The 13,654-nt window shown below is 40.6% G+C and overlaps 1 protein-coding gene across 14 annotated transcripts in view; it reads right to left on the minus strand.

The window, feature by feature from the left end:
• CARF (calcium responsive transcription factor) overlaps positions 1–13,654 on the minus strand; it is a 50,363-nt gene that overhangs the window by 25,747 nt on the left and 10,962 nt on the right. For 12 of the 14 annotated variants that reach the window (XM_009559806.2, XM_054069254.1, XM_054069256.1 and 9 more), the window contains exons 6-12: positions 12,319–12,403; positions 6,264–6,453; positions 3,802–3,922; positions 2,724–2,867; positions 2,041–2,274; positions 1,479–1,641; positions 430–505 (exon numbers count right to left, since the gene is read on the minus strand). In XM_009559806.2, the coding sequence (XP_009558101.2) occupies positions 430–505; positions 1,479–1,641; positions 2,041–2,274; positions 2,724–2,867; positions 3,802–3,922; positions 6,264–6,453; positions 12,319–12,403 (1,013 nt within the window). The remainder of the gene's footprint in view (positions 1–429; positions 506–1,478; positions 1,642–2,040; positions 2,275–2,723; positions 2,868–3,801; positions 3,923–6,263; positions 6,454–12,318; positions 12,404–13,654) is intronic. The other 2 variants (XM_054069258.1, XM_054069259.1) reach the window with 2 other exon arrangements.

The following is a 13,654-nucleotide window of genomic DNA, read 5'->3' on the forward strand; positions in this document are numbered from 1 at the left end:
AAACCACCACGGAATTCTAGTACTCAGTCGGCTGTTGGATATTATGTTCCCTGACAGATGTATCTCTTCAGCAGCAACTTAGTTCTGTCTACACAGGTGTTATTAGCACCTTCATCCAAGGCAAAATGTTCTTTCCACATAACCATCCCATTAAAATATTCAGTTTCTGGAGGATGCTAAATAAAAGTCAAATTTATAATTTTCACACTTCTGCCAACCTCATTACGACTACAGGTATTTTTCCACACATGCAGTCAAAGAGTTAAAAAACAGTATGTCAAAACAGATACACCGAAATAATCCTTCTTAAGTTCAGCTGAGTGACAGAACATGACAGCAACTTCTCTGAAAGGAAACTGAACTTCTGTGATATAGCAAATAAAACAAATCACATTCGGAGAGACAGCTAAGTTATTAATGCAGTCCTACCATCTGAAGGTGGTGACGCAAATGTAACAGTCACTGTTTCTGTGAGAACATTCCCACTGTCTGTGGTCCACTGCAGCTGAAAGGAAAAAGATCTCAGTCTCATAAAGGGTGCAAGGGTGCTGCTACAGGAACAGAGGCTCAATACAGACTTGTAGGAAAAAGGTGTCTAAAACTACATCTTCTTATTTCCTTATAACCATACTTTCTGGGAGCTGTTCTTTCAAAAAAAGGAAAAAAAAGAAAAAGCAAAAGATTTTTCAAGATACGATATACCAGGAAGGCCGAAGTCTGCTCATGACAGTTCAAAGACCTTAGAACAGACAACAGTCAAACCGTTTGGCTAACTAACAACTATCGCCCACTCATCTGGGGCAAGAGCAGCATAGGGAGAGGGAAAAGACTGTTTACACAGCATGATTTAACAGTACAGTTTATCAAAGCTGGTTTTAAATCCGCAACTCCTTAGCAGTCAGCCTCATAATTGGGAAAGTTAGGATCACTGTGCATCCCTTGTTACTCAATAGGTGGAAGAAAATTAAACACCACACAAGAGTTAGTGAGCATTCTGAAGTATCTACGTTCATGCTTACTTCACTTGCTATAAAGTGAATTTATCAATACTTACACATTCAAAATGTTGTGCAAGCCTGCCCCTGAGACATATCTCATCCCCATTTTTCATATACAGAAAAGTAGTAGCAACTTCTCAAAAACACAATGACAAAGCCATGAACAAAATTTTCTGACGTGTGCCAATTTTTCTACACCATGTGGCTTCTGGTTTATGTAGCCATCAAGAAGTGCTAGCATTGTATAATTTTTCAATCAACTAATAGCAATGTAATGCTGATGGGATAAATACAGAATAAGGTCAGAAGGTTTTATTCACATCCAATCTTGCTCCATCAGAGATTTCACTGAAATATTGCTGGTGGAAATATAAAGTCATAGAGAACTCTGGATGAAACTCAGCTAAGTGGTAACAATTAAAAATAAGATTTCCAGTATCTAACAGCCAAAATAAAAAAGAAACACAAAGGGCAACGTACTGTCGCTGGAATACTTTCTGAATTATACACCATCTCGCCATTCCTCAGGGACTTCTGCACTTCATGAATGTGGTTCTTGATATCATTCACAGTGGGGAAGAAGGACAGGTTATGTCTTTCTGGCACTTCATCAGGCTTGAATAATTCTCTTTCCACGTATTTTCTGTCACATGTTAAAGGACATTAACAAATGTGTATTTAAAACATATTGTGCTATTTCAGTCTGTTATAGACCCTGCTACCCTCTCCCTTCCCTTGCTGCAATGACACGACAAAAGCAAGCTAGGTGATCTGCTGACCTGGTTCTTTGTGCATCTGCTACAGAGTCTGGAATTAAAAATCTCCATTTATTCAACCAGCTTTAAAGAGGACAGCAGCTCTTAGTGGGCACCCACAACAAAAAGGAAAGGGAAGACAAAAGCTGGGTAAAACAGATTCTCATGAAATACAGGAGATATGTTCAGTAATGCATCAGCACTGTCATTTAATTACAAACCAAATTAATCAAATGCAAAAGTAGAGACAGCACTACAGGCTGAGAGCATGCCAGACAGTTCTGTACCTCAGTTGCTTCCTCACTGCATAGACCTGCTCTATTCCCTGAGACACTAGTTCTCGGATCTTGTCTGCCACTTGAGGATGAAGTCGGGAAGTCAGCGTACAGTTCTCATCTCTAACAACTTCCTCCTCCTCCTCAGGAGAAGACACAGAAAAATCGGATGGTGAAGAAGGAAGGCAGGATGTTCCCATTTCATGATATTGGTGGGCTTGCTGAGTAGGTAACTGTACATACCACCTGGCAAAAAGCAAAGAGGTTCTACACACAATTCTCAAGCAAAGGCAGAAAAATCAGTCTCTTCAGAAGCAGTCTGACAATCACAACCTGGTGAGAGTCATTTAAGTTTTACAGCCACTGAGCTGGCAGATATTGCCTTTCAGAGCTCAGGGCCCTCTCACATCTTTCAATGCAAATAAACCAGCTCAAACCCACAAATAATACAACTATTTCTGTCTATATCCTGTATGAATACATCTGCTGAAGTTCCACCGCTTGGTGCTTAACACATTTACCAAACTAAATACTACAGAGCCACAGAAGTCTTACAGACATTGTGGGATTTTTCACTATTGGTATTAAGCAAGAGGCTTAATAAAGTAACCTTGCCAAAAATAAAGAAAACCAAGCAAATTATTGTTCTTTCTTGCTTCATTTGTCAAGAAAAAAGAAAAGAGTGGAAGTTTCACCTGAGGACACCGCCAGCCTCTATCAAGTTCTTCTTCAGCATGTTGAATGCTTTCTCCTGCTCCATTCTTATGATTTTCTTGTCAATTTTAGGGTCAGTAGGAACTCTGTATTCCGGAAACTTTTGAACCTTTTTAATATAGATCCTTCCAAGAGGCAGGGGGAATAGAAAAAAAAATTCTCCTTCAGTACACCTTGCCCTCAGGGAGGAAGGCAAAAACCTCACTTACTTTGTATCAGATACCAGAACAGAAAAAGTTCAAGCAGAGAGTTGCCGGGGCTGAGAACAGTCCAAGAGAACTGTAGAACTGTTAAGGGGATAGCAACAGATACAGATGCAGATGGATAAGATAGACACACTGTTCCAGTCTGGAAGCCATACAGTCAGACTGATTTGGCACGTCAGTAAAAAAGCCTCTGTCCCTTGGTATGGTAAAAGCACAATACCATCGCTAAACAGACTGTAGGTCACCCAGCTTGAAGCCAGAATCGAGCACATGCATACCGAGCTGCAACTGCCCAGGCAAACACATTTAATTCAGTATGAACTGAACAAGCACCCAGGAGGATGCTCAAGGACAAGTTAAAAATGATTAGTGCTGAATAAGGAGAAAGAACCCAGTGACCAGAAAGAACTGTAACTCCATCAGCAAACAAGACATCTGCTAAATTAGGATGACTGACTGATACAAGGGCAATTAAAAGCCTGAAGGAAAAATAACAAATAAGACAGCAAAAGTTTTGGGACCAAAAATGAACACTAATGGACACCAAAACTAATAACTAACATAACTAACTAATGCTCAAGTACAGAACGAACTCGTACTTCATATGTATTGATGCACTGCTACTTTGCATCCAGGCAAACTATCAAATCTCAGCCTTACTCAGTTTAATAGGACAACATTTCCTTCTTCCCTCTAAATGAGTATCAGCCTCACGTTACCAAGGAGACAAAGCTAAGAGCTACAGTGCATGTCATCTACTACCCTCAAGTGGTGCTCTGTCTGTCAAAGCTCACGGAAAGAACACTTTCTTAGGATGCTGAGTAGCTCTTCCAGCTTTAGAAACAATTCTTACCTTGCTGGACAAGTGGCTTTGTACAGATGGCCAGAGGTGTTTTCTGGCTCACCAGCTTTTTTGGGCTGCAGCCCTTTCCTCCTTGGCCCATACTGGCACTCCATTACAATGGCTCTGCTTCCTAGGAACAGAAAGTAATGTACTCTATTGATTCAAGCAACCACTGAAGCCATTTCATCAAAAAAGATGAGAGTTTCAAACCAGTTATTTCTGTTTATCGTCAGACTCTTGAGAAGGCAGAACACACTTAAGTGTAGTGAGCATTCAAATACAGTGTAAATGCTTTCCTCACAGCATGTAAGGAACACAGAGCATTTTCAAAGCATTTCCCAAAGTTACTATACCTCACAAAACTCCCACAACATATAAAAAGGCAAAATATTGGATTCTGCTCTGGTGAACAGCAACACTTTACAAGATGAGCAGCCTTGCAAGTTACCAAAGGAGCACCATGCTGGTAATAAATATAAGAGAAGCAGAACCCACAAAATAACTGTGAAAATCCACAGCTGAAATCAAAGGTCAGCAGCTATTTCCAGCCTCCTGTGTTAAATCAATACTTCAGATCACATCGTGCCATAAATTCTTGCTTGCAAGTCTGACCTATCTTATCTGCTAAAACCCACTGTTTCAGCGTGACACACCTACACAAAACCAGACAGGCTCAAACAAACATTGCTCTAAACATGCAGTAAGTGACTTCTTCCAGTCAGGTCTCTAACTAAAGGGCTGACACGCATAGCATTAAAGTGGTCAAGAAAGGAACTTCATCCAAATTTCTTCCACATCGTGTTTAGTTATCTAGATTAGTTATCTTTTATTTGTCATTTACATACTCCAGTACACAGGCAAGGAGCCAATACCAATACCACAAGTGATAGAACCAAAACCTTTGAAAGTATCACAACAGCCCCATAATGTGTTTCCATAAGACACTCAAAGGTTTATCGCCATAGAGTGTGACATAAAAAAACCCAAAAACAAATAGAATCAATGCAAATAAAGAAATATAAAATTTAAAACATAATTATGTCTTACAAATATATATTACTTCTTTTTTAAACACAAACTTAAAATCTTAACATTGAAGTTCTAGGACTGAAAATACTTAACTTTAAAACTGGTTCTTGCTAATACGAATTTCAAAAGCAATTTGATTTGGCCTTCATCATACAATAGTATCAACTATCCAAAATTCTTACTAAAAATAACAAGATTTTGATGATTAGTATATGTTTTACATTATAAGGAGTGACCCAGCTTCTCTGTGTTTTCCCCACAGCTGAAGAACAGCGGGGAAGGTATTCCATTTATGGGAGGTCCCACTTGTGCAGAATGGATAAATTCCTCAAGAAAAACAATTTTGTTCCTCACAGTTTAGAATTCTGTTAACTTGGATTTAAACTGCAGTTAGTAAATCACATTTACAGCCTCTACGCTACAAGTGTTAAGGATTTTCATGAATTTCATACAGGAGTTATAAGCTAAACCTAAGCGTATTGGAAAGACAACCATTAGAAATACACATAATGCCTGTTTGGGCATCTATGCAAAGCAAAAAATATTACAACTTAACTGTCTATTAGTCTACAACACTCTAAAGAAAAAAAATCTACATGTGTTTTTGCTCTAAATATCTTACTGTGGGGCAACCCATGTGTTAGGCAGATCTTACAGGAAACTAAAGACGTCTCATATGTACTTTTGGAAAAAAAAAAAGAGTAAGTTGTCTTGGCTTTGTTCTTAGCTTCCTTATAGCTCACATTTTTATGGCTGAAGCTTTAAAATTGGTGCTAACATTTCACTTTTACAGTTACTTTTAGGAAAAAAAACCACAAAAAACCCTAAGCCCATAACCTACATTCCAGTCATTCACGTTCTCTATGTAACAATTAAACCCTGTTCATTTCATTTCCAAATGAACTTTTAGTAATTACATATATGCACTGCATGAGCTAAGTATGTAATTACAACTTTGTGAAGTCTGCACACGTTAAAAAAATACAAAACAAACTTGCCTGCTGAGGTTTATTTTGCTTTTTAAATGCATTTAATTTTTTAGAAGGTGCCACATAAATAGTTAATTGGCTCCTTTGGAGCAATCTCTTCAAAGTATCTCCAGGTTAGGGAGGAACGCTTGAAGAAGCTCTTAGCCCTTATGAGAGCTTTTATGTCCTGATGGAACCACAGGCAACCTCGGTCTCAAGGTCTCATCATAGGAACACCCATCAAATGGTACTTAGCTGATTTATTTATAAAGAACAAAAGGAATTACAATGAAACATAAGCCTGTGGTTTCGGAGAAACAAGTTCCTTCAGACTCTGTCATCCAAGCTGTTCTTTTTTTAAGCTTGTGCCTTGACTTTACCTACACTAAGGAACGCCATAAAGATCCTTCTTTATGGCCATTTGGCAACTGATGTTGAAATTTTAAAGTAGTTATTGAAAGAAAAGTTAGTTACCTGCATTGACAAAAGGGATCCCATCATATGGGACATACTGAGATTTCCACATCAACCGTGTGGCGGGTTTGGCTGGGCTTGGAGACTGGCGTGTCCCCCACACACTTTGTGTTTGCTGCTTGTGTAGCGTTAGAACACTCTCTAATTCTGTCTCGCTCACACAATAGCCGCGGTATGAGTCCCCAATTTTCTGCATGGAAAGGAGGTGAAATAATAGGATTATTCACCAAGCTGACTGCTGAACATTACAGAAGAAAACAAAAGCAGTCAGGGACTCTGGCAGGTGAGGACACAGCCTCAGATTTGTGGCATTTCGCATTTCTTTTCCCCACACTAGTATTCTCGCAAATAGATTCACCATAGGATCTAACGCCGGAGCAGTCCCCACCAAAGTCAGGAGTTTGTCAGCCCTCCAAGACCCTAAGTACACCAAGAACCCATGGAAAGATTACAGTTACTGCCAACTCTGATTTCCACAGGGCATCTTCACTCCTGTTGTTTCCCCCACACATACTTCAGATGCAGTCACCTCACAGACAAATTTGCCCTAGGCAAACATTTTCATTAAAGTCCCACAGAGAATCTCTGAAGCACTAAAAATATCTACGCATCTTCGACACACGCAGCACTGAGTTGGAGCAGAATACACCTGCTTGTACCACCAGCAACAGCCTCACTTGCACACTCAGTGGACTAACTTTGAATTCAATCTCAGGTAATACCTGTCCTAACCTTCAAGGAATGCTTTTCACCTACCAGCAGTCCTGGCTGACTGGGGAAGTTCCACTCAACTGGATGCTGGGAGATGTTATGCCCATTTACAAGAACAGCCAGAGGGAGGATTCAGGCAATTCCAGGCCTGTCAGTCTGACCTCAGTGCCAGGGAAGGGCATGGAGCAGGTCACCTTGAGTGTTATTACACAGCACATGCAAGACAACCAGGTGATCAGGCACAGTCAGCATGGGTTTGTAAAAGGCAGGTCCAGCCAAACTAACCCGATCTCCTTTTATGACAACATTACACACTTAATGTAATACGAAAAGGCTGCTCTTGGACTTTAGTAAAGTTTTTGACACCATGTCTCACAGTATTCTGCTCAAGAAACTGGTTGCCATTGGCCTGGACAGATGCACCCTCTGCTGGGTAAAAGCTGGCTGGATGGGTGGGCCTAAGGAGTGGTGGTAAATGGAGGTAAATCCAGCTGGAGACCAATCACAAGTGGAATTCCCACAGCTCACTGCTGGGTCCAGTTCTGCTCCATATCTGTATAAATGATTTGGATGGGACGCTTGAGTGTATCCTTAGTAAGTTTGCAGATGACACTAAGCTGGGTGGAAGCGTTGATCTGCTTGAGGGTAGGACGGCTCTGCAAAGGGATCTGAACAGGCTGCATCAATGGACTGTGACCAATGGGATGAGGTTCAACAAGGAAAAATGCCGAGTCCAGCACTTGGGACACAACAACCCCGCACAGCGCTATAGGCTTAGGGAAGAGTGGCTGGAAAGGTGCCTGGCAGACAAGGACCTGGGGGTGTTGGGTGGCAGTGGCTGAATGTGAGGCAGCAGTGGCCCAGGGGGACAAGAAGGCCAATTGCACCTCAGCTTGTATCAGAAACAGCGTGGCCAGAAGGAACAGAGAAGTGATTGTGTCCCTGTACACAGCATCGATGAGGCCGCACCTCGAATCCTGTGTTCAGTTTTGGGCTCCTCACTACAAGAAAGACATTGAGAGGCTGCAGTACATCCAGAGAAGGACAACAAAGCTGGTGAAGAGGCTGGAGCACAAGTCCTATGAGGAGTGGCTGAGGGGACTGGGTTTGTTTAGCCTGGAGAAGAAGAGGCTGAGGGGAGACCTTATCACTCTCTACAACTACCTGAAAGGAGGTTGCAGCAAGGTGGGTGTTGGTCTCTTCTCCCAAGTGACACATGACAGGATAAGAGAGAATGGCCTCAAGTTGTGCCAGGGGAGGGTCAGATTAGACATTAGTAGGAATCTCTGCACTGAAAGGGTTATCGGGCACTGGCAGAGGGTCCCCAGGGAGGTATTTAAAAGACAGGTGGATGAAGTGCTCAGAGGTATGATTTAGTAGGGGACAGGTACAGCTGGACTTGATGATTTCAAAGGCTTTTCCAAACAAGCGACTCTATGACTCTATGATACTCAACACAGAAACTTAATGCACCAGATCTGCATTTGCAAACTGATGATGGTTTCAATAAACTCTGCTAAGCCCCGGGCCACTGTAGAAAAAACTGCATCTAACCTGACTCAAAGGAAAAAAAAAAACAAGAAAACCCAACCAAATTAAAACAATAGAAACGAAAAAAAATCACCCAAAACCCCACAACCATCTTGCTGACTTTCGAACATCTCCTGTGACAGCTGTTCAGCTACTCAGAGCCATCACTGCTGATTCAGTGCTTGTCTACCAGGGCCCGCCAGCAAGCACCAAAAGCACTGGGACAGACGAGAGCTTGCTGTCTGAATTCAGAACAACTGCATAAAACCTGCCTAATAATCACCTAAGAGAAAAAGAATGTCTGTGGTTCACAAGACCTAAAGTCAACAAAGAACTAGTGAACACATTGTGAATTAACCAGGCCAACACAGTGTTGCTGCTAGAACAAGCCCAAAGGGAGAGGGTTATGTTGCATGAGTCGTTCTGAGACACCAGGTTCTTACAATTCAGCAGCTCACTGCACTGCAAGCACACTGCTCCAGCAGTTAAGAAAGTCTATGTAGGCAGCACTTGCACAGCTGTGCTGAGAGAGAAGCTGGCAAACAGTTTAGCCAGAAATTATAAATAACATTTCTGTCCAAAACCTAATCTGAAAGTTATTGTTGTTGTTATTATTATTATTATGGGGAGGGACTTTTTACAAAGGTACATAGTGATAGGACGAGGGGCAATGGCTTTAAATGGGAGAGGGGAAGATTTAGACTAGGCACATGGAGGAATTTCTTCATCATGAAGGTGGTGAGGTACTGGCCCAGGTTGCCCAGGGAAGCTGTGGCTGCCCCATCCCTGGATGGGGCCTTGGGCAGCCTGGTCTGGTGGGAGGTGTCCCTGCCCACGGCAGGGGGGTTGGAACTAGATGATCTTTAAGGTCCCTTCCAACTCAAACCATTCTGTGATTCTATGATTCTTCGTGGAAACCTGTGATGCCCTCTTTTGTGAGAGGGATTACAGCACTATTCCACATAGTGAATACTGTGTGACCATTTTTCTTTCCACATCTTATACCTGTCACTATAAATAGGCCACTGACCTTACTCTAGGGAGATGAGAGAAAACTGATAGAGCTGTTGGGACAGAAAAGTAGTGATAACAGTTAAGGCATCGTCTCCAATTCTGGGTTTACTTCAGCACAACATAGATCATTTTCCCAAAAGTGGTGGGAGAGGAGAAGAAAATAATATAGCACATAGGATCCCTACTCTCTAGGAGCTTCCAAGTAGGAACAAATAGACAAATGAGACCATCTGCCCCACCAATTAAAGGAACTTAGCTTTGTACAGTTGATTAATTAATGTGGTTTTTAATTACATTCTATTTCAATATGCTGATATATGCTGGAAACACATTGCGATCAGACCACTGAAAACTAAGTAGGTTACAGAAAATAACTTTTTAAAATTTAAAATCTACTTTTTATTAACAATGCAATTACCCTGAACTAATCTGATAGTTTGCAACCCTTTAACTTCAGCCGAGCTTCAAGCCAACAAAAGGAGTAATTCCTTCTCTCTTCCCTGGTCTCACCTCAGCAAGCATACATAAAAGCTTACACCGAAGTACACATACCAAGACTGGCTTTCCTTGACTGAACTAACAAGATACCAGAGGCATCACACTGTCTAGCCACAGTAAGCATAAGCGGAACATTTCAAGGCAGTCAGGGAATCAACACCAAACACAGAGCTCAATGCTAATTTTGGACAGCTGCAGCTTTTATTGCTCTGTGTGCCTGCAGTACCACCAAAGGAGTTACTGCCCTTTGGAGTTCAGTCTTGGCCAACTCCCAGGTACACACAATTTGCAGCATGCACCAAGGCTATGCCACGGCTTCACCTGCTGGCATCTTCTGTGAAATGCACACGCTGTTTGTTTCTACCCTGGCAGAAAGGTGGAACTGTGAGTTGCCACATTTATCCACTCCTCTATTTGATCTCCAGATTTCTATTGGACTCTCCTAGCCTGTTACTGGTAACAAAACATTCTACAAGATAAGACACAACTGAAAGATCAATGACACCTCAAAATCCCATTGTCTCCAGCCCGTGCCCATGAATAAGCACATACATCCTAACAGCCTCCAGTCGACTTAACTGTGTAGCTCAGAATCTCAGCAAAGCAGCTCTGCTGTTCTTGCAAAAGAGAGAAAAAGAGAAAGAGCATTGGGGTTACTTCTCCTTGGATGGGCTGTCTCTGCAGGGAGAACAGCAACAAGATAATTTTTTTTTTAAAGCAACAGGGAGGACTAAGGCATTCAGGCAATGGCTGGGCTGAAGAGCAGAGGCAGATGTTAATACCCTCAGAACACGTTCAAATGGAGAGTATTTTAATTTCCTTTTCTTTAAAAATAAGAACTCTTCTTTAAATGCTCTTTCTGTGAATTTTAAACACAGCAGGTGAAATTTCTTACAATAGATTCAGATCACCCAAGCAGACCACAGTACAAGTCCTCCCATAAAATTAAACCAGTAATAAATGAGTCAGCTAAGTTGCATCAATGTTAAGACAGGAAAGCATGTGCCAATTAGTGCTAAAAACATAGAAACAGCGGTTATACATCTTACTAGACTTTAACAACCAATTGGTCATTTGAATTAAGTGACTCATTTATTCTGTGCAAACAGTATCTCCGCCATTGAAGCTCTAGCGTTATTAATTTTCTGACCTCCTAACGTTTAAGTTGATGTAACAATGGACAACATCGCTCTTATGAAATGAAATAAAAAGCATATAACAAACAGGAATAGAGTAATATATTTAGTTAATTTAAAAATTATTTCTAAGTGGATGCAGAAAGAAATTCCATTTCTAAGTCCCTGCAGCTGTGATTTCCAGTTATTAGAGGCGACACTGATAGGAATAACCTCAAACAGTAGGGAGGTTCACCTTTAAAGAGGCGAACCTGCTAGACAGTATGGTTTTCCCGTAAAGAAGCATTGAGAGAAAACAAAATAAATATCTATCAGGAAGAGTTTGGTAGCAGGACGAATGGGCAGGTGATCTCTCAAGAACCTTCCCATCTCCCCTCCCTTCCTTTTAAGTGATTTATGATGCATTCTAGCTGTTGATACCAGCCCAGTCAGCACAGCAGTTCTGCAGACATCTAACAGTAAGCAAATTAAGAGAGTTCTGTCCAAGTCAAAAACTGTAACAAGCAATGAAAACAGAACACATTTAACAAAACAGAAAGCAAGCATAGATAAGCAAGCTGGTACAAAAAAAACCCAAACCAAAACAAAACAAAAAAACAATCAACAAATCACAAACCAAAATCCACAAAAAAATGCGAGAATACCTAAAATAGAAATCTTTAGTAAACAGAGCACCTTAATGCTTATTCAGGCTCTCAGACTTGGCCTCAGTGAGTCACATGGACTTTGATTTCTAAGTGACAACATAAACCAATACAAACAGTTGCAGAATTAACCCATACAAAAGCAATTATATTCTTTAATTATGGATCATTAAGGGCAAAAAAAAACCCAGTTTGCTGAGCAGAAGATAGCAAAGCTTGCACTGTAGTTCACAACAGTGAACTAACACAGCACACAAAGTGTGGATCAGTGTCTCTTCCCAGCACTGCAAGGCATCGAGATTTCAGAAGCAAACGTTTTGCTTCAGGAGCTGTTGATGGTCAGTTATTCTGGTATTCCCAAAAAAGGAAGGAATTCCACAGCATTTCATGTGTTGAAATGCGCTAGCAGTACTGGTACTGTTTCATAATACCAGGAACCTTGAACATAACTTCCACAACTATGAACATTATCATCTTAGATCTAGATGATAAAACATCGAGTCAGACTTCTTTGCAGCCCACCTCACAGTTCCTGAGACGGCGCGCCCATGCAGGTGTATTTGGTGGCAACGGCTCGAGAAGGATGGGAAATGAATCTTCCACTACCCTGAAAAAAACAAAAAATCTAGCAAAAGTCTATACAGACATCCAGGAAAGCAACAATTCAGACTGAACTGAAGGTAACATATCAAACCAGTGCACTAAGTGTAACCTTACAGCATATGATCAAACTATAGACATTGTATCAACTTGCCTTAAGAACCTGGGGTACATTATCCCCATATTATTTTTTATAATTCACAGTAAATATAAGCAGTTAAAAACCCCACTGTTCTCTACATTGAAGATGACCTCTGAGCATTCACTATTCTCTGTATTGCCGTGTGACAACAATAAACAAAATATGTTGAAAGAGACCAGGTGATTTTCTTGATCATTTTCTTACGCAGACTGATGTTAGAATGCTAAAGATTAAAGCCAATATCAAACACTTGTTAAACACTGAACGTTTTAATATATTTTAAATCACTGAAAAACAGCTCCAACAAGTATTTTAAGTATCTAGTTTCTCCATTCCTTAAATCCTGGCGCAGAAAACATGCTTGCTCAATGTTTACTATTGCAAGACTTGAGTGCATTTCCTCCTGTACATGTAAATATGTCTCCTTTCCAGGATTATTTTTCTAACATGTACAGATTGTGTTCACAAAATCCATTCACAAACTGTTTCTCTTCACTTTATCTGTTTCTGAATATAAAATTTGTGCTGTAGTGAGATTATTCTAATGTCTCTCACATCTCAACTTTAAAACAACATAAATCAATGCAAATTCAGCCTGTAGTCCAGAGAACAAATATTGTCTTTGGGTTTTTCTTTTGGTTGTTCTGTTGTTTTTTTTCGTTCGGTCAGGTTTTTTTGGTGGTTTTTCTTATTAAGCATAAAAGAATCCCAGAGTATACAGGAATTAAAATAGTTTGCATCACTTAGCACAGGGACAGAATCAGGTAGATACCGAGAAAAGAAAAACATAACAATTTTAACTTTAGAAACTTTGCTAACCAATCTGACTATCTACGTGTTTCACCAAAACACACCATCAGCAGCTACTTTCTCATATTTTACCACAGGAAACTGAAGAAGTTATCTGAAGAACAAAGATTAAGCTCTCTGTGTAAAGACAACTCTTGAAATCTCTATCTAAAAAACCGATACCTACAACCAACCATTCTTGTGGGAGGATGGTTTATATAGGTTTTAATATACTCATAGAAAAAACTCTCTGTTCCCTCAGACTTCAACTTCCCTGCAGTTCCTCCACTGGATCATGTTCTACTCTTGGTTGGCAGTATCAGTATT

This window comes from Cuculus canorus, chromosome 6, assembly GCF_017976375.1.
Source record: "Cuculus canorus isolate bCucCan1 chromosome 6, bCucCan1.pri, whole genome shotgun sequence".
NCBI classification, from domain to species: domain Eukaryota; kingdom Metazoa; phylum Chordata; class Aves; order Cuculiformes; family Cuculidae; genus Cuculus; species Cuculus canorus.